General features: G+C 44.1%; 1 protein-coding gene across 10 annotated transcripts in view; it reads left to right on the top strand.

Moving 5' to 3' along the window:
- Window positions 1-18,992, top strand: part of SLC44A5 (solute carrier family 44 member 5) — a 203,196-nt gene that overhangs the window by 143,330 nt on the left and 40,874 nt on the right. For all 10 annotated transcript variants that reach the window (XM_030573389.1, XM_030573384.1, XM_030573388.1 and 7 more), the window contains 6 exons: window positions 961-1,045; window positions 5,023-5,107; window positions 7,816-7,944; window positions 12,110-12,170; window positions 13,348-13,471; window positions 15,759-15,842. In XM_030573389.1, the coding sequence (XP_030429249.1) occupies window positions 7,861-7,944; window positions 12,110-12,170; window positions 13,348-13,471; window positions 15,759-15,842 (353 nt within the window). In that variant the 5' untranslated portion in view covers window positions 961-1,045; window positions 5,023-5,107; window positions 7,816-7,860. The remainder of the gene's footprint in view (window positions 1-960; window positions 1,046-5,022; window positions 5,108-7,815; window positions 7,945-12,109; window positions 12,171-13,347; window positions 13,472-15,758; window positions 15,843-18,992) is intronic.

Here is an 18,992-nt window from a genome sequence, read left to right on the forward strand (position 1 = left end):
TAGAAAGCCAGATCTAGGGATGTACGGGTATAGGACATACTGTGTGAGCTAATATGCTGGTACCATCCTGCACATGTGAGGTGAAGGTCTGATTATTTTGTTATGGGGAGGATATAGATAGAAATTGTGATAGTCAAGGGCAGTCAAAATTATTCAGAACTTACTGGGAGTTGTGAAGATTTGTCAGGTCTGACCTCTGTAGCTTAGGAAAAAATGATACTAATGATGATTTCCTAGTGATGTACTAGATCCTGAATGAGAATGGAAATAAGCAGTTTGAGAAAATGAGATTTTTCAGGAGCAAGAAATCCTCGCCTGAAGTTGAGGAAGGAATAGAAGCAGCATCCTCCAGTCCAGGCTGAGGTTCTGTACTCGTACAGTTGTGTCTCTACTTCTATGAACAAATCAGCATAGCCAGCTACTGTGCTAAGAGCTGAGCAAGTGGTTTTATATCTTGAAATGGAGGAGTTGCATCCCTTGTTAATGTGACTCGATGGCTGCTAGATTGTCATTGCCAAATCTTGCCTTCTCGCACACCATGTAACCCCATTCGTTTCAGTGGGGTCGTGGGTATAAGCAAAGGCTCAGTTTGGTCTGTAAGGTTTAGCTCCAGAACACAGTGTGGCTTTAAGCCAGCAAAGCTTTTGCAATGCCTCCTCTTTCTCCTTTTAATACCCATTATTTTCTAAGTGCATTACCTCATATTTTGGCCACAACCCAGGCGTGTGTGTCCTGAAGGAAAAAAAGAGAAATGTTTTACTGTCTGACTGATTCATCCATTTTTTTTTTCATTAAGAAATCTACTGTTTAAGGAAAATCAATTCTCTTCAGAAGCTATTGGGAGAGGTTAAAATAGTACATGACAGATGGTGCATTTTAATTGCTAGAGAACTTGAACTATTAGCAGGTTACTGCTGGACATGTGTTAAAAGATCTGCCTATCTCTTTATATATTTGCAGCTTGGGTGCATGGTGACCCCAGGAAGGTGGTCTATCCGACTGACAGCTATGGGCAGTTCTGCGGCCAGAAGGACACCATAAATGAGTGAGTACTCAGAGGATTCATCTGCCTTTATTTCTCATGAGGCATGCATGAGAAATGAGTTATCAGCCCTCGGCCTCCTGGGAATTAAATTGGGAGGCTGCAGAAGAAGCAACCTGCGCCCCCACTTTACTGTATTTATGCCAGTTAAAGTTTCTGAAAAGCTCAGTTGATCAGTGGAAATTTAGACCTGAGTTATTCCTGTAATGCAGCTGTTTACATAGTATGGAGACTGTGACTAGTAAAATACCATTATAAAGTATGGCTTGTGCCATTAAATGCAAAGAGATCCATATTTTAAAGTATTTTTATAAGAAGTGAAAACTCTGATTAGGTGCCACTGGTTTTGACTGCTCGGGTTAGGATATTTAACTAATACGCCCTCTGAGAAATCATTATGTTCATCTCTGGGGAGGAATCACCAAAAGTATGGCAGACTGCTTCTCACTTTGTGCAAACCAGCATTTCATGCTCAGCGGGTACTAAGTGCCAAACAGCCGCTCTCACTGTCTGCTGCTAGCTCCTGCTGCCTTGATGCTACTAGAGAGAGAGATGTGTGGTCTGAGCTCCAGTCTGGGGGGACAGACAGCTCTGACACTGACTCCCTCTTTGGTCTTGGTCTTGTGTCTTAACCCAACTTTATTTTCCAATCTCTTAAATGTGGGTGACAATTCCTAGCTCATCTGGGGAGCTGCAGGGATTAATTAATCTGTTAGTATCTGTGAAGTACTTGCAGATGAAAAGAGCTATATGGATCGAAACATTATTTCTATGAAAACTGAAGCTGGAGCCATGAAATCACATTACAGGAAAGTTTTTTTCCTTCTTTTAAAGTCTGCATTAAACACCCCTCACTTCATTATCACTGATATTAAATCCAGTTCCATGCAAGCAGCAACCAAAAGCCCACAATTGATAGCTCTTCTGCTGCCTCTTATTCCTCTTCCCATTCCGCTTGCAGGGATGGAATAGAGGAAACAAGTGTCCAGAGCCACAGTGAGAGGGGCTTCCACCAGGCTCCTTGCATGGAGGTAGGGAGTAGTGTGAAGGAACACCCAAGGTGGTGTCCCCTCCCAAGGCAGGGAAAGGAGCAGAGGAGAAGTCTGGAAACAGTCTGTGCCACTTGCTCTTGCAGATTCCTGCATGGAGCTGGAGAGAGCGGCAGAGAAGTGGCCGGAAGAGTTCCACCTTCCCCTGCATAGGGAGGCAGAACTGTCAGGAGGAATTGCCCCAGGTCAGAGTCCTAGGGGGATCAGGAGCCAACCCTTCTGCGGGCCTGTGCAAAGCACTCTCTCTCTCTCACATACACACACGACCCATCGCAGGGCTTGGAGAAGCAGAAACAGGTAGTGACATTGGTGGCTGTGGGCTTCCCACCCCTTGGGGGAAGCAGAAGGATTCTTTTGCATTCACCTCATTTTCTGTTGTCCATTGTGCATGTTCTGTCTCTCTATCTCTGTTCCTTGCTCACTTATTTTCTCTCTCTCTCTGTTACTTGGCTCTTCCTCTTTACTTTTCCCTGGTATGTCATCTTCCTTTCCCTGGTTCAAACAAACACAAATCCTCTTTCCCTCTCTCCTCCCTTGCTGGGGAGGTTGGGGGGTGGGAAATTGCTGCTGAGGTTGGGAATTGGCACTCAGTTTCCATGTTGAGGAGCTTGCTATAAATGGAGAAGCCAGAAGTGACATAGGAATATTTGGCCAGTGCCTCCAACAGAGCTTATGGCAGCTCTAGCATCAGAAGCAGCCCAGGGAGCCCCTCTAAACAATCACAGACTAGCTCTTCTTGACTCCTAAAACTCTAAGGTGGAGAGGATTTGGCTATGTGCTTCACAAGCCCCAAAGACCAGTCCTGGACAGCTGTAGTGTCAAGCATGAGTAATGAGGGGAATCCCTGATAAACTTTTATCCCTAATGAGAAGCTGCCAAAAACCAGGAGTCCTGCAATGCCTTCATTGTTCCCGCTGAAGTTCCCACCTAGCCCCATGGGGGATGGGGTTTGCAGACCCCAAAAGGCTGACCTGGGACTGTGGGTTTGTGGGCCTCCAAAACGGGCTTTGACACCTATGTGCCAGTTTCCTGTGGAGAGTGGTAGCAATCTCTTTATTGTGACTCTCGCACGTATATTAATAGCTTCAAACATACTCGCAATATTTGTGGAGAAAGTCGTATTTCAGAAACCGTGACATGTGAAACCAGGCCTGGATCCATAGATATCTGAAAAAAGAATTGTGCAGCAATGAATTCCATACAATCAAATTAATTCCACCTTGTGCTGCCTTTCAGAATCCCTCTAGAGGAATTCTGCACCTTAGCATCTCATTGTAATCCACCCATTGATCTCTCCATATAATCTCTAAATTTGTTTTGCCTTATATAGAACAACATGCAAGCACAGAATACAATTTATTTTAAAGGATGCAAACCTAACTCTATGTGGCCCCTTTCCTTTGCCATACACATTTAATCTTTGTTGTCTCCTGTTAATGCCAGCAGCCATCAAACACATCAACATGAGAGTAAAACAATGTGTTAATGACATGGGCTGTGCTGAGTTGCTCACAAAGGGTACATACACCGGGAACTCTTACAGAGCAGTGATATTTCAGCCCAAAATGTTACTCAGTTGATTTGAAGAACTAACAGCTAAGGATTGCAAGGAGTGTATGACTATTTCACTCGGTCCTGGGATAGAGGTTGTTATAAAATTGGATGGGTGGGGTTCTGTGGCCTGCCTTGTGCAGGAGGTCAGACTAGATGATCAGATTGGTCCCTTCTGACCTATGAGTCTATGAGTCTATTTCCTTAACTAGTACATGACTGAACGTGTGAGAGTGAAAACATCCCGACCTTTTAAAACATCAGGCCAGATGAGCTACTCCCAGTTGCACAGAGAGTTACGGTTTGCAGCACTTACATGTTATGCGCCAGAGTGGGCCTTGAAGGTACAGCCATGCAGTGGGGTGGGAGGCAGCTGTGTTGCAGTGGGGGTTCTGGGGGAATCACATGCTGCAGGGGATTTGCCATTACGTTTTGCAAGGCTGAAGCATGCAGTCCTCTCACACCCAGCTAACTTTGCTGCCTAGTGTGGAGGGGGCAGGACCATGGCCTTGTCCATACCTGCTCCCTTTGAGGAGGTCTCCACTAGAGCTGACCGCAGGGCAACAATTCCGTTTCACAGCAACTTTTGAGATTTAAAAAATTGTTTTCATTCCGCATTGGAATGAAGATATTCTAACCAGCTCTAGTCTCCACTGCTGCTGATGCAAGTCTACTGCAGGAGCTGCATGCCCTGGCCACTTTTTGCCTGGCCTTGGTGTAAGGGTGAAGGGTCAGAAGGCTTTTTCCCCTTCCCTTCCCCCTCATGCATTGCCAGACACAGTCTTGCCCTTACTTCTGACCAGTACTTGGGTTTGTGAAAGTCCCTTTCAGGTGCTGTGTGCCTGTTTTCCCAGGCAGCTGCTTCAGGTTTTGAGCAACAAAAAAAACTCTTGTTTGATTTTTGGTGCCACCTTCTGATTAACACAAAAACATCAGCTGATATAGCTTGCTGAGTGCTGGTAGTAACTTCATATGCTGTATCTACAAAATAGGTTCTGCATATGCAGGTGAACTACAGCGCATGAAAAGGTGGTTTGCCATGTAGCGTGCTAGCCTTCCAGTTCTCAAACCAGGTTCTGGGCCATCTCTAAGAACAAGTGGATGTCAGCTAAGGCTCCTGTGCAGGAAAACTCTCCTCAGAATGACGACTCATCAAACAAAGCAGTTTGACTTAACATACATTTAAGCTTGCGCAAGTCAGTTTCTGCTTGATTTTCATTTCTCACCTGAGATTTGCAGTACTCTTTTAGGATAACAATATTTAAAATTGATAGTGTACATTGTAAATCCATATATGGTATGTGAGTACTGTAGTCATAAACATAGTATATAAACATCTATACATATTAAATAGTTATTTTTATTCCTGTTTCTCTATAGGAACAAGACTAGTTTGTTTTACTTTAACATTCTGAAATGTGCAAGCCCAATAGTGCTAATAAACCTACAGTGCCCTACAACACAGGTAAGTGAAATACAGGAAGAAAACATCTCACTGCCTCTTGCTTATTGGTGCTTAAAACTTGACAGAAGTTATTTGATCAACTAGTTGCATTTTGTAGAACATAGTTTAATCATATTGTAGAGTGCTGTGTGTGTATAGCATGTATCTGAGTATACAGTGTAGCAGAGTCCGTGTCTATTGTTAACAGGGCAGGAGAAAATAAATAGAAATGCATAGAACTGTTTGTTTTGGATTTAGAGTTGAAAAAATTCCCAGTGTGAGTGTGACTGGATTTGGCTAATTGTCTGTCATGAATATAGCACGGTGACTGTGCAGCAATGTAGTTTGTGCACATTATTATAGCCATTTTTTAGAAAATCATTTTGACTGGAACACAGATTTTTCCAAACCAGCCATTTTAAAAAAATGCATATTTTCTTGTTTACAACTGACAATAGTGTTCGTTTGTCCAGACACGTTACATGCCTTCTGAGGAATTGGTAGTGATCAATGCGATTGTTTAATGTTAAATAACCCTTAGGTTTGGCTAATCACTTGTTGAATGCTCACTAATCAGTATCCCAGTAGAAGAGAGGCATACATAATTTGTGTAGACAGAGACTGAGGGCTTGTCAACACTTACAGCATTGCAGCTGTGCCACTGCAGCGCTTCGTGAAGATGCTACCTATGCAGATGGGTGAGCGTGTGTAGGAACTCCACCTCCCCAAGAGACGATAGCTATGCCGATGGCAAAAGCCTTCCTGTTGACATAACGCTGTCTACACTGGGGATTAGATTGGTATAACTACATTGCTCAGGGGTGTTGAAAATCCCTCAGCGATGTAATTACACCAGCATAAATTTCTAGTGTAAACCAAGTAATATAGTCTGGTCCTGTCACTTTGGTAGAATATTAAATGAATCTCTGTGTTGATTTGTGCTGCTGTGGTCTTGACTTTTTACCTAGCCACTGTGCCACAGCCTCTTATGTTCAAGGAACACTGCATAATGTTAACAAATATATAGGTCAATGATATTGCTGTTGTGCAGTGCACTCTTAGATTGGGGTTTGTTCTATAATAAAGTAATCACTATTGTGAGGCAAGCAAGGTGGAATATTAGTCACAAACAGGCTGTGTTTTAATTTGTCTGTTTTCAGGTTCACAACAGATCTGTGAAACTAGAGGGTGTTTTTTCGACCTTTTCTAGTCTTTGGATGATAATTCAGATTAAAGGTTTTAACTCTCTGGCTGTTGTGAAAATGCTGAAGAGCCACTTTGGCTTGATACTTCACACTGTGACTTTTAGAGGTTGTGGTGGTCCCCCAAGCCAGATCATTTACCTGAGTGAGCACAGGCCTGAGAATCAGAGAGGGCCTGAGTTCTGCTGCCAGTGAAGAGGCCTTGCTAATACTATGGATTTTAGAGGCCTGTACAGACAATGTTGAAATGTTGCCTTGCAACACCCATGCATGGCAAATATCAGTGCCAGTTTTACAGATGGGGAAACGGAGGTTATAGTAAGTGATGTGCAGACAACAATTCATTGTCAGAACAAGGATAGAATTCAGATTTCCTCATTCCCTGATCCATGGCTAGTCCACTAGACTCTTGCACCCACCAGGTCCTGGCCTATGAAATAAGATTCCTTTCTGGTATGGACATTCCCGCAAATGTGAAATAATTATTTAGAGCACTTGTACACTATGCCATTGAGGGGAAATTCACTTCCTACTATGGTAAGCCTCTGCGGAGGAGAGGGTCCAGACAGGGTAGCTTTGCAGGATGAAGCCTCTCTAATACCACTCTGTGCCACAGAGGCAGGCTCACAGAAACATTGAGGAGGGCAGAACATGATCATGGACCCAGTGATCAGGAAGGCCTGCTTAGAGTATGTGCTGGAGCAACAGTCACTGTTCCACACAGGAATCTGAATAGCAGCCTACCTGTGGGTGGATCCTACCTGTGGGTGGATCCAGTCATTCCCAGCTCTTAGTTTCTCAGACACATCTTTAGTTGGGGAGATGTGAATTTCGCCCTTGGTATGTGCACCTGACTTACTTTAACACCTGTGGGAACTCTGTCATGGGTAAAAGGCAATTTACAGTCTTAATTTGGTACACCCCCTTAGAGGCATGTAAACCTAACTTCATTTAGCCCAGCATCATTGAAAGCAGATTTGACTGAAACTACTGTATAAGAGGGTGAAGCAATTTTTAGCTTCATCAGATTTTATTGATCAAAGTTGTCTTGTGTCTTGTGCCATGCCACATGTCTTGTGCTGCTGCACTAGCATATTCATATACACAGCTGTCTGTGCTTTGGGGGTTAGATCAAGGCCTTTCTGAGGATTTTTTCATGTGTATGTTCAATAAAAAGTTTTAAAAAACAAACTTAAAACTGTACATGTGTCTCAGAACGTATGGAGACCACTAAGATATGTGGAGGCAGAACAATTGAGGGGTACAGAATTTGGGGAGAGATTTGAAAAGGTCTGTCAAAAGCTCTGAAAACTGTTTTCATCCAGAGATTCTAACAATAGACACTGTCCCTTTCTAAAGCCTACAGTAAGCATTGCTCCAGGCAATCTGATAAAACGGGGCACTTTTATAGATGACCATTTATTCTCTTGCTGTTTTGATAGCATGAGTGGGTTGTTTTGGCAGGGTTTTGGTTTCTTTTTTTTTTTTTTTCCAATTTATAATTATGCATTTATTCTTTCCTTACAGCTTTGTGTCTCAAAGTGCCCAGACAGGTTTGCAACATACATAGACATGCAAGGTTCCTACAGACATAACAAAAGTTATTGGGAATACTACAGGCAGTTCTGCAAACCTGGTTTTAATAAGCCTTGGAAGGTGCGTATATATACATACATAAGTATAGATGGGATACATTCTGCTTTAAACTATACATGAGCCTTGATGTGTGTAAATCAGTCTAATTCCATCAAAATCAATGGAGCTGTGCCAAATTATCTCAACTGAGGAGCTCTTCTGTAAGTGTACTTCAGCTCTGAGTTTGTCAAGAGTTAACTTCTGCTAGCCAGACAAAATCCCCAAATCTTTAAGTGATTACTGAAGGCTTCAGTTCAATGGAAAATATCTGCAGACTTCCGTGCTGTGGATTGTTGGTTCTATAGGGTATGTCTACACTGCAGTGTAAGCCCAGGATTTCTGGGACTCAAGTCAGCTGACCCTGGTTTCGAGAACCCAGGGTTTGAACGCTGACTGTTATCTCTACATTAAGGATTTTCCAACTTGGGCTTAAACCTGTGGCTCTGGCATCCACACTCCAGTGCACAGACCTGAGTCAAACCATGCATATACCAGACTCCCTAGCACCCTCCCAAAATGTGGCTGCTCTAGCCCTTTGACCATGGTGAACTGTCCACCTTGCACATTACAGCAAGCTTGAACAGCTTACCAACACATCCTTCCTAGCTGTCTTTTTGGTGTGTGTGCGCCCAGGTATTTAGCCAGCAACATTCAGGAGACACATTTTCAAGAAATTCTCTTGCATGCACTTTCACTGTCATGTCAGAAAACTGGCAAAGCTTCTGTGAGATGCCAGTGGACACTTTGGTGGCATTTCCTGACCCACCAAAAGCACCTGACAGAGCTTATAGTGGCGCAGTAGGAGGAGGAGGATACCCAGGCATGACAGACTCGCACTGGCTGGTGCTGCTCAGTACATTCAGTATAGCCACTGATAACCTGTACATCAGGGGTCGGCAACCTTTCAGAAGTGGTGTATCGAGTCTTCATTTATTCACTCTAATATAGGGTTTCGGGTTCCAGTAATATATTTTAACGTTTTTAGAAGCTCTCTTTTTATGTCTATAATATATAACTAAACTACTGTTGTATGTAAAGTGAGTAAGGTTTTTAAAATGTTTAAGAAGCTTAATTTAAAATTAAATTAAAATGCAGAGCCCTCCGGTCCGGTAGCCAGGACCCGGGCAGTGTGAGTGCCACTGAAAATCAACTTGTGTGCCACCTTTGGCCCCAGTGCCATAGGTTGCCTACCCCTGGTCTACGTAGACCATCACTCTGGCACAGGGCCACAAGCACAGACTGGTGGGATCACATCATCATACAGACCTGGGATGGTCAGTAGTGGATCCAGAATTTTCACATGAGGAAATCTATCTTTCTGGAGCTTAATGGGCAGCTTGCCCGAAGACCCCAGCATAAAGATACCTGCATGAGGTCAGCCTGTCTGGAAGCTGGTTGCTATAACCGTCTGTAACCTCGCTAACCCAGACAGCTACAGGTTGGTTTCCAGCCAATTTGGTGATGGAAAGTCGACTGTGGATAAATTGGTGGCAGAGGTTTCTGAGGCAGTCAGGCATGTGGTTTACCCCAAGGTGGCAGGCATAAAATATATTCCTGAAGTAACTGCTGTCTTAGGGAGAATGGGGTTTCCTAATTGTGTGAGGACCATTGATGAGACTCATGTGCCCATCGTTGGCCCTCCTCAAGGAGCATGAATACATAAACACAAAAGGTGCCACTCCATTGTTATATAGACCCTCTGGACCACAGAGGTTGATTTATGAATGCCATTTTGGGTTGCACTGGAAAAGTTCTGGATGCCAGTGTTTTTTGACAATTGGGAGTCCATATTCACAGACAAGCTGGGATACTATTCCCACCAAATGACACTGTCATAACGGGAGTTACTGGCCTCATATTATTCTGGGGGACTCCGCATACCTCCTTTTGCCTTGATTTATGAAACCCTACCATGATTTAAGGGGACTTGGCAAAAGATGGTTTAATTATGCCATCAGCAGGTCTAGAATGGTTGCTGAATGTGGTTTTGGCAGATTGAAATCCCATTGGAAACAGTGTATGCAGCCGAAGCATTCAAATGTATAGTAACTGATCAGCACATGTTTGAATGCAGTGGGCTGACTGGCTGGCTACCAAGATAGCCCTGGAAAATACGTCCTTCCCTGAAATGTGACTACCTGTCTGGAATTCTTGCTCAGGAAAAGTTTGTAGCTATCAGCATCCAGGATTGGGTCAGAATCCATGAGGGAATCAGTAGGATGCCGTGTCAGCTTCCACATGGCTTACCCTGTTATGGCTGCATGCAAACACACAGAACTTAACAGCCTTCCTCCTCTGTCCCCGGCACATTTCTGGACAAAAATTCAAACCCAGGTTGACTTTGGCACAATTGATTTTGTCACCTGTGGACTGCATGGACTGTCTCTAATTGAAATGGACTGGATGGGAGTCAAGCTACTGGCATACAGTCCACCATTAACAGGATACATTGTGCTAACAGTTACGTCCAATAGTTTTTGCGTTGGTTCATAGAATGGAAATTCCTCCTATTACCGTATTAATAAAATTAAAATGGAGCCAGAAACTCACTGTGCTCAGGGACCGCTTCTGTCCCTGGTGCATGCTGTGCAGTGGGCTGTTTGTCGGGGGACGGGGCATCAAGCAGCCCCACAGAGTATGGCCCAGGTGTGCAGCTGCTCCAGCTCCAAAACCTCTTTTGGGATGGGTTTCAGCAACAGACTTCACTGTCCTCACTCAGCACCTGCTGCTGACTCCCATCAGTCCCCATCAGCCATCCCAGCTGACCAGGTCATTGTGCACCACCGTTGGCTCCGTGCTCAGAGCAGTGCCTACCACCTGGTCCAACTCCACATAAAATGGGCGTGATGTCGGTGAGTTGCCCGAGGTGCAGTTCTGGTCCCTGATTTTCCTGTACTCAGTCTTGAGCCACTCAGTCCACTCCATGCACTGGTCACTAGTGCAGTAAAGTTGCTACAGTGCCAGTTTCTTTGCTGGTGTGCATGATCATTCCTGATACTCTTACTAACGCCCACTGTTGTGCTGGACTCTCAGCAGAGAGTTAATCAAAATCTGGCTGTGCTCCTGTGACCATAAAGCTGTGTGCTGTGCAAAAGGCTGTTTCTGTTCGGTCTCATTGCAAGCACAGAAGGCTTTCCGATGACGTGATTGCAGCTTGCTGGTCAGAAGTGGATAGAAGGGTTAACACTGACTCACCAACCTCCAGGAGTGCACCAAGGGGGGTGGGGGATTGCTTCTATTTTCACTGGAGTCAGCTGGAGATTCTTGGGGTAGAGGAGAAAGGAAGTTGGTCCATGACATTGTGGGATACTTTTGGCAGATTCCCAGGACCTGGGTCGGGGGGGCTGCATCTATACTGCAGAGCAAAAGGGGTCAAACTCTGGGTCCTGGCTTGACTGGGCTTGATCCCTCCACCCCCACAGGGTCTTAAGACCCTTGGTCCGAGCCCAAGGCTGACAGATTTGTGTGTAGACGGAAGGAGGGGTTTGGGCTCAAGCCTGACTCTAAGCCCGAGCTTACATTACAGTATGGATGTACCTGGAGAAGCTAATTTTCTCCGGTATATAGGTTTAGGCTGCACTGATCCACAGTGGAGAAGGAGAGCTCAGACTAGTACAAACAAATTCCCCTTCATCTTAGAGAGTTTTATATCTGAATCAGCAGGCATTGTAGTAAGTCACCTGCATCTTCTCACTCCATTGTTTTAGCCAGGGAATTACTCCAGCTTTGCAATAAGATGACCATTTTGAAATACCATGGGTTTGCATTTGAATATGCCTTAATATTCCTCCCACAATAAGAACACTTGCAACTCTAACATCAGCCTGAAGTTAAATGTACTAATTATGTTATAACAAACTTTTTTTTTCTATGAGAGACAAAAACATCTGCCCAAGCACCACTAGTTCGTAGCCAGGTTTGATGCCTTCTGTTTTTATCTTATTACCATTAGAAAAGCCAGAAGCATATTTTATTCCTCATCCATGACTGTCCAGGGATGCTTAGGTCTTTTGCTTCCATTCTGTGAGTGTCAGGCAGATGCACCAGTCAAATCATACCAAGAGATTAAGATACAAATGAGGGAAAATGGAACATTTTCTTGATTGTAAAGATTTCTCAAGTTGAGCAGGTTTTATTTGTTCTGCATTGTATTCCCCAGTTCTTCTTTGGGTTTATTTTCTTTCAGTCTGTTGCTCAAGTGATCCGTGATGAAGATTGCCCTTCGATGATCATTCCAAGCAGGCCTTGTGAGTAGTTATACTTTTTGCACGTCTCAGCAGAGGATTGGTGTGTATGTTATTAAAGTGCAGCTCCACTCTGAAAGGAGATCCTGACGTTGTCATGATGGGGCTCTGCATTGGTTGTCAGACACGGCCAAATCAATGTTACACCATGTAAAAGTATAAAGATGTTTTTTTGAACTTCTAGCTGTGAAAACGCAGTCTGAGATCAAGTCAAGCTGGGGTCTTTCTGCCTCATGAATCATCCCCAGTACTGAGGACTCTGCAGACTAAATTACACCTTCAGAAGCATGAGGGCAAGCAACCCTATTGTCTTTGGTTAATGGCATAGCTGCAGAAGGGGCATAACATGGCTCTGTATTTGGAGTTTAGATGAGTCCAATTAGGATCTAACCTTCTATAGCTGTACAGGCTCTGCAGGGCTGAGAGGTAAAAAGGAAGCATTGTGTCTCTGAATACATACACTGAGTTCTGGTGCTAACCTCAGTTACAGGAGTGTTTAATTATTTAGCCACAATGGAACAGCTTCAAGAGGAGACTGAGAAAGCCCCACATCAGAATATTGCTTAGCTGAGTAGTTAGAGCACTTTTCTGATCCCTCTTCAAATCCTTTCTTCATGTCAGGCAACTGTGGGAATTTAACCTGAGTCTCCCACATCCCAGTGAGTGCTCTAACCTTTGGGCTAGAAGTCATGGCGTGGGCAGCAATAGCAGCGCCACCACCTGCTCCTCCTCTGGCCTGATCTGGTAGATGGCCTCTGAGCACACTGGCCCCCCAAGGTAAGATAGGCAGGGGAGTGCCTACCTTTATTGGATTGGGCTGGGGCTTAGGTGTCTGGACACCTACAGGGAGATGACAGTGCACATGACCAGAGGCAGAAATTTAGACACAGAAGGAGTTTTTATAACGGAAAATTTAGGAGCTAAGTGAGTGAAGGCTACAAGGTTAAGCAGCAGTCAAGTGAGGATTTTTTGGATTGCAGTGGTGCCTAAAACTGTGACTTAGGCGCCTAGGTCTGGGGTTTAGGTGACTGAATACCTTTGTGGATCTGGGCCTCACTGCTGATCTGAAATGATTTTCACACACTTAGTACGAATTTGATGGCCAAAACCCATAATTTTAAAATGGAGTTTAATAATAAATAAATGTATGTTATTACCCACCTTTTTCATTACTTAACAGTTCTTAAAAGATGCTTTCCTGACTTCTCCACGAAGAATGGAATTCTGACAGTGGCAAATCAGACGACATTCAAAGATGGAAGAGGGAAAACAAGAAATGTAACTGATCTCAGGGAAGCTGCAAAGTAGGTTTTTCCTTCCTCTTGTTCTTTTTCTTTTGTGTGATACCTTTTGTGTCTGTTCCAGGTCAATATATTAATGTATAGGTAGAAAAGAAATCAAAATCAGTTATAGCAAAGAATTGATATTAACCAACTGAGACATTGTAATGAAGTGACAGAGTTGTACTTCAGTGTTTTTAAAATTCTATACCAGGAAACTAGCAAAGGATTTTTTCGTAGAGTGCTTTTCCGTATAATTTGGAGGTGTGTTGTTTGTGACTGATTGTCAGCTTGATTTTGTTATTTTATTAGTTCTCTCTGTGAAAGGTTAGCTTCACACATAGCAAAGAGTATAAATTCTAACGCTTCAGGGGACAAGCTATCCACTAAGGCTACCTGTCATAACCTATTCCCAGATTTGGACCTTAGCGTCCAAAATATGGGGGTTAGCATGAAAACCTCCAAGCTTAGTTACCAGCTTGGACCTGGTAAAGCTGCCACCACCCAAAAAATTAGAGAGTTTTGAGGCACTCTGGTCCCCCCCAAAAACCTTCCGTGGGGACCCCAAGACCCAAATTCCTTGAGTCTCACAACAAAGGGGATAAACCATTTCCCTTCCCTTCTCCCTTCCAGGTGTTCCCTCCCTGGGTTCCTGGAGAGATACACAGAAGCAAGCTCCGTGAATCTAAACAGAGGGATTCCACCCTCTCTATTTCCAGTCCTGGAAACAGAAGTACTTCCCTCTTCACCCAGAGGGTATGCAAAGTCAGGCTAGGAAATCTAACACACACAGATTTCCCCCTGACTTCTTCCTCCCACCAATTCCCTGGTGAGCTACAGACTCAGTTCCCTGGAGTTCCCCACCAAAGAAAAACTCCAACAGGTCTTAAAAAGAAAGCTTTATGTAAAAAGAAAGAAAAGTACATAAAAATGGTCTCTCTGTATTAAGGTGACAAATACAGGGTCAATTGCTTAAAAGAAAAATGAATAAACAGCCTTATTCAAAAAGAATACAATTCAAAACACTCCAGCAACTACACACATGTAAATACAAAAAAAAAACCATATAAATCACTATCTTATCTTTTGTACTTACAACTGGGAAACAGAAGGTTAGAAAAGCAGGAGGCAGAAAAATCTTCTCATAGCCGAGAGAGTGTACAGGCAGAAGACAAAGGACTCACACACAAACTTCCCTCCACCCAGATTTGAAAAAGTCTTGTTTCCTGATTGGTCCTCTGGTCAGGTGTTTCAGGTTACTCCTTTCCAGGTAAAAGAACATTAACCCTTAGCTATCTGTTTATCACACTGCCCCGGCCAACAGTCCTGGGAGCAGATCCTCACTGACATCAATGGAGCTTTGACATTTTACACCAGCTGAAGATCTGTTCTTTGGTTTTTAATACCTGTCCCAAGGAGTGGGTATCCTAGCCAATGTTGTGGGACTGGTGGCTTGTGGGAACCTCTCAAGCCTCTCCAGATAAAAAACTAGCATCTCCCACGCTGGGCCTGAGCCAGGAGGAGAGGGAACTGCTGGCCAAGAGCAACTTCTCTAGCCTCCGTCAAGTCCCCATTCAGACTGGGACCAGAAAGCACCTCCGCTTCCCTTCCCTCAAACCTAGCAGTGCCCCCTCTCTTGCCTCACCAATGCTGACTCCAGACCCCACAATTTGTCAAAGCCCCCCTACTCCAGCTGTCCCCAGCTATCTTAAAGCCTTAGCTTTATTTCTTCCTAGCATTGTCCTAGGAAAATGTTTTAATGTTGGCAGCTATTCTGGGATTAGGAAAAAACCTCCCCTACGGGCAGGTTATTGTTTTACTGTTTGCTGTGCAGGGTTTTTTTGTGACTTTGGTACTGGTAATGTTAGAGCCACTATTGTATGGCTTCTGGAGGTTTATGGCAGATCTTACTACCAGCTGACTTTATTTTTGTAACGTAATAAGTGAGTGCATCTTGTGATACTAATGTTACTTAGAGTTTTTTATTATATTTTTTTTCCAGAGCTGTACGAGTGTTAACACTTTGGGGGGCCTTTCACCCTCAGTGGAATTTCCTTCCCTTAATATTACTGTAACTGATGTTCATTTGTGAACAAAACCTGAGCTACAACATTGTAATGTAACTTTATTACTGGCAATGACATTTCAAACTCTGTTTTGCTGAAAAACCAAATGTTACAAATAAATGCATGTTCTAAAAATGCTTTGTGGCATAACTTATATTTTGTTAGTACATTAAGTACCTATTTGCTGCTTAAGTAAGATGTGCAGTATCCCATATAAACCAAACTTTTTTTCTCTTATGTTTAAGTGGTATCAATAATGTCCTTGATGCAAGATCAGTTGGGATGAAAATTTTTGAAGACTATGCCAGTTCCTGGCATTGGATTTTAATGTAAGTTTATTTACAAATATTGCTGGCTCCTACACTTTGTATCTTCCCAGATGTGAATGGAAAAGAACTATTAATTTATGTGTATGTTGACATCCTACTGTTAAACTCCAGGAGTCTCCTCTTATCACATACTTGTATCAGGGACTTTTCATAGATCTTATACACGATGTGAGGCTAATCCAGTATCCTGCTATGTCATCCATAACTACAGCCTCACATCAGTCTGTGGTAGATCTACAAAAGATGTGGGCATCTTCCTACACACAAAAATGATGTGGATTCTTCTCTCTCTTCATGGCCCATCTATTTTGTTATTCCAAACCCAAGAATCCTTATGTAAAAAAACAGTTTAGTTTGCTAAGTGACAGCAGTGTAGTTACCTGTCATGTCATTTACAAAACAAAGCAAATGATCAGTTAAGGCCATCATAAATCTTACTGCTAACATAGGTGAATTTATTGTATAAAAGAAATGCACTGCTTATCAACTCTTAATTTGCACCTGAAATAAATTCTTCCTGTACTAATCTCGCAATATATATTGAACACTAAAATGTTAAAGTAAAAAGAATTACTCTGAAGCTGAAAACTCAAGCACACGCTTAACCTTAAGCCAACAACATGGAAGTCAATGGAACTACTCACAGCATGGACGGTTAAACATGTGAGAGTCTTTGCAGGATCAGTGCCTATATAATATGCATATTAATGACATCTTGTCAGGATCAGTGCCTATATAATATGCATATTAATGACAACTTGAATGCAGTTCTATGGACAGATATTTGTGTTAAGAACTGATAACATACTACATATATCAGATTATTCTAAGAACAGCAATTACAAGTAGTTTCTACAGTCAGTTGATAAATATACTGATAAGTGTACTCATTTTTCAGAATGATCTGTACTTCTGAAACTGTTGGATGAATTTTCTTTATACTTTGCCAAAACTTCCTTGTTTGGTTTCAGAGTAGATCTCGCAGTTTTCAGGCTGAACACATTTTCCAGCTATAGAAGATGTCTTAAGGTATGTCTGCACAGCAGTTAAATACCCGTGGCTGGCCTGGGTCAGCTGATTCTGGTTGTGGGGCCATAAAATTGGGGTGCAGATGTTTGGGCTAAGTCCTGAGCTCTGGGACCCTCCTCCACCCCTGCATCGGGTCCCAGAGCTCAGGGGCCAGCCTGAACATCTACGCTGCAGTTTTAAGCCCCGCAGCCCAAGCTCCATGAGCCTGAGTCAGCTGACCTGGGCCAGCCATGGGTGTGTAATTGCTATGTAGCCATACTCTAAGCTTCTTTGTACACTGCCCCAGCCAGTAAAGGGCAACTTCCTCACATACTCAGTGCTTGATTTTGCTCCCACCGAAGCCAATGGCAAGAAACCCCCACTGATGTCGTAGGGGCAGGATTCGGTCCATAACTCCCACTGAAGTAAATGGGAGCAAGATTGGGTACAAAATTATCCACACTGTGGTATCTCATGCGGAGCGAAGAAAATTCACACAGTCAACACAGCTGCAAACAAGTCAGGAATCTCTTTTATTCTTTTCCACTACCCCCTTATATAGTTAAGTCTGGTTACATAAGAACCAATCATGTGGGCTAACATCATACATGCTAGCAAGCTAATTGGACAAAAAGAAAAATCACGCGCTTACCATGCCTCTAATCACGCGATTGGCCAACCGCAACAACGCAATCCCCGACCACACAAAGAACGATCTACAGCCTCCTCCCCTTTCCTCTCCTGAACCAATCGCTCCGTGTGAAACACAGAAAACAAGCGGATCGGACCAGCCCCCCCAGCCACAGCCACAGGACTCCAGCTGAGGAGGCAACGGACACTCACGTGTGGCAGCTGCCGCCCACCTCTGCCTGCGGAGCGCCCCGCGCAGAGACCCACACATACCCGAGACCAGAGCGGGAGCGGCGCCGAGCCCAGCCGCCTGGGCTCCCCGCGCTGCCCGGCCGGGGCCCCAGCAGCGCCCGGCATCCGAGCGCATGAGAGGGAGCGAGGAGCGGGGGCCGCGGCCCGAGCCGCTCGCCTCCTCTCCCGGACGGCGGCAGCAGAGAGACTGGCCCGGGGGGAAGCAAGGGGGCAGCGAGGAGGCGGCGGCTCCACGCGAAGAGCCCGGACACAACCCCGGTCCAGCACCGCACTCCATCTACCTAGATCAGAGTAGGGAGGATAAGTCCCCACACCTCCCCCTTTCTTTTCAAACAAGGCCGTGGCAATGCGCATAAGACTTTATCATAATATATAAACAAAACAAGGAGCAAAACAAGAAAAGCAATACAATCATTAATAGATACAATTTTAGCATGTAATAGTGAAGTAAACCAAGTTGGTTAACCAAAACTATTAAGCCAATCCCAGGGAGGATTCTATCCCTGGGTAAGGTTATACACATTATTCTATAATCAATAGTTGCTCGATTTTACAAAACTGCACAACGTATACTATCTGCATCTTACAACTTAACTAATAATTACAAGTTTCTAATTAAAGTCAGGAAAGAGGAAGCGTAGATCCGGGATGGTATCGTCGTTTGCCGCTTCTATATCGGGATCGTGTGGTTGCTTATCACGTCGCTGGGTGAGCCACGGTCGAACCCACTTCGCGGGGATCCATCTGGGACCTGTAGTAGTAGAAACACAGGCATAGCCCCTTCCCCATGTTAATAAATCCACAGGACCTTGCCACTTTTGATCTGTATAATTAAACCATCGGACATGTGGGCGGGGCAATTGGCAATCTTGGCCCATAGCACCAGCGATATGTCGCGTAACTGGTGGGACATTATGGGTTCCTACCTGTAACCAATTAAGCACATATAGAGCCGTTGAAAGGCGAGCATGGGGCGTACGGGACAATGGATCAGCATCGGGGGCAACTCTCCCTTTTTGTTTTAACAAAAGAAGCTTTAATGAGGCATGAGAGCGTTCCACAATAGCTTGGCCGGTGGAATTGCCAGGGACACCGGTAACATGAGAAATTCCCCATAAGGAAAGAAAGCGAGCTGTACGACGAGAAATATATCCAGCGCCATTGTCCGTTTTTATGGAAGCAGGAATGCCCATAACAGCAAAGCTGACCTGCCAATGTTTAATAACATCCCGAGAAGCAGTACTGGCTAACGCTGTAGCC

This window comes from Gopherus evgoodei, chromosome 8 (genome assembly GCF_007399415.2).
Source record: "Gopherus evgoodei ecotype Sinaloan lineage chromosome 8, rGopEvg1_v1.p, whole genome shotgun sequence".
NCBI lineage: Eukaryota > Metazoa > Chordata > Testudines > Testudinidae > Gopherus > Gopherus evgoodei.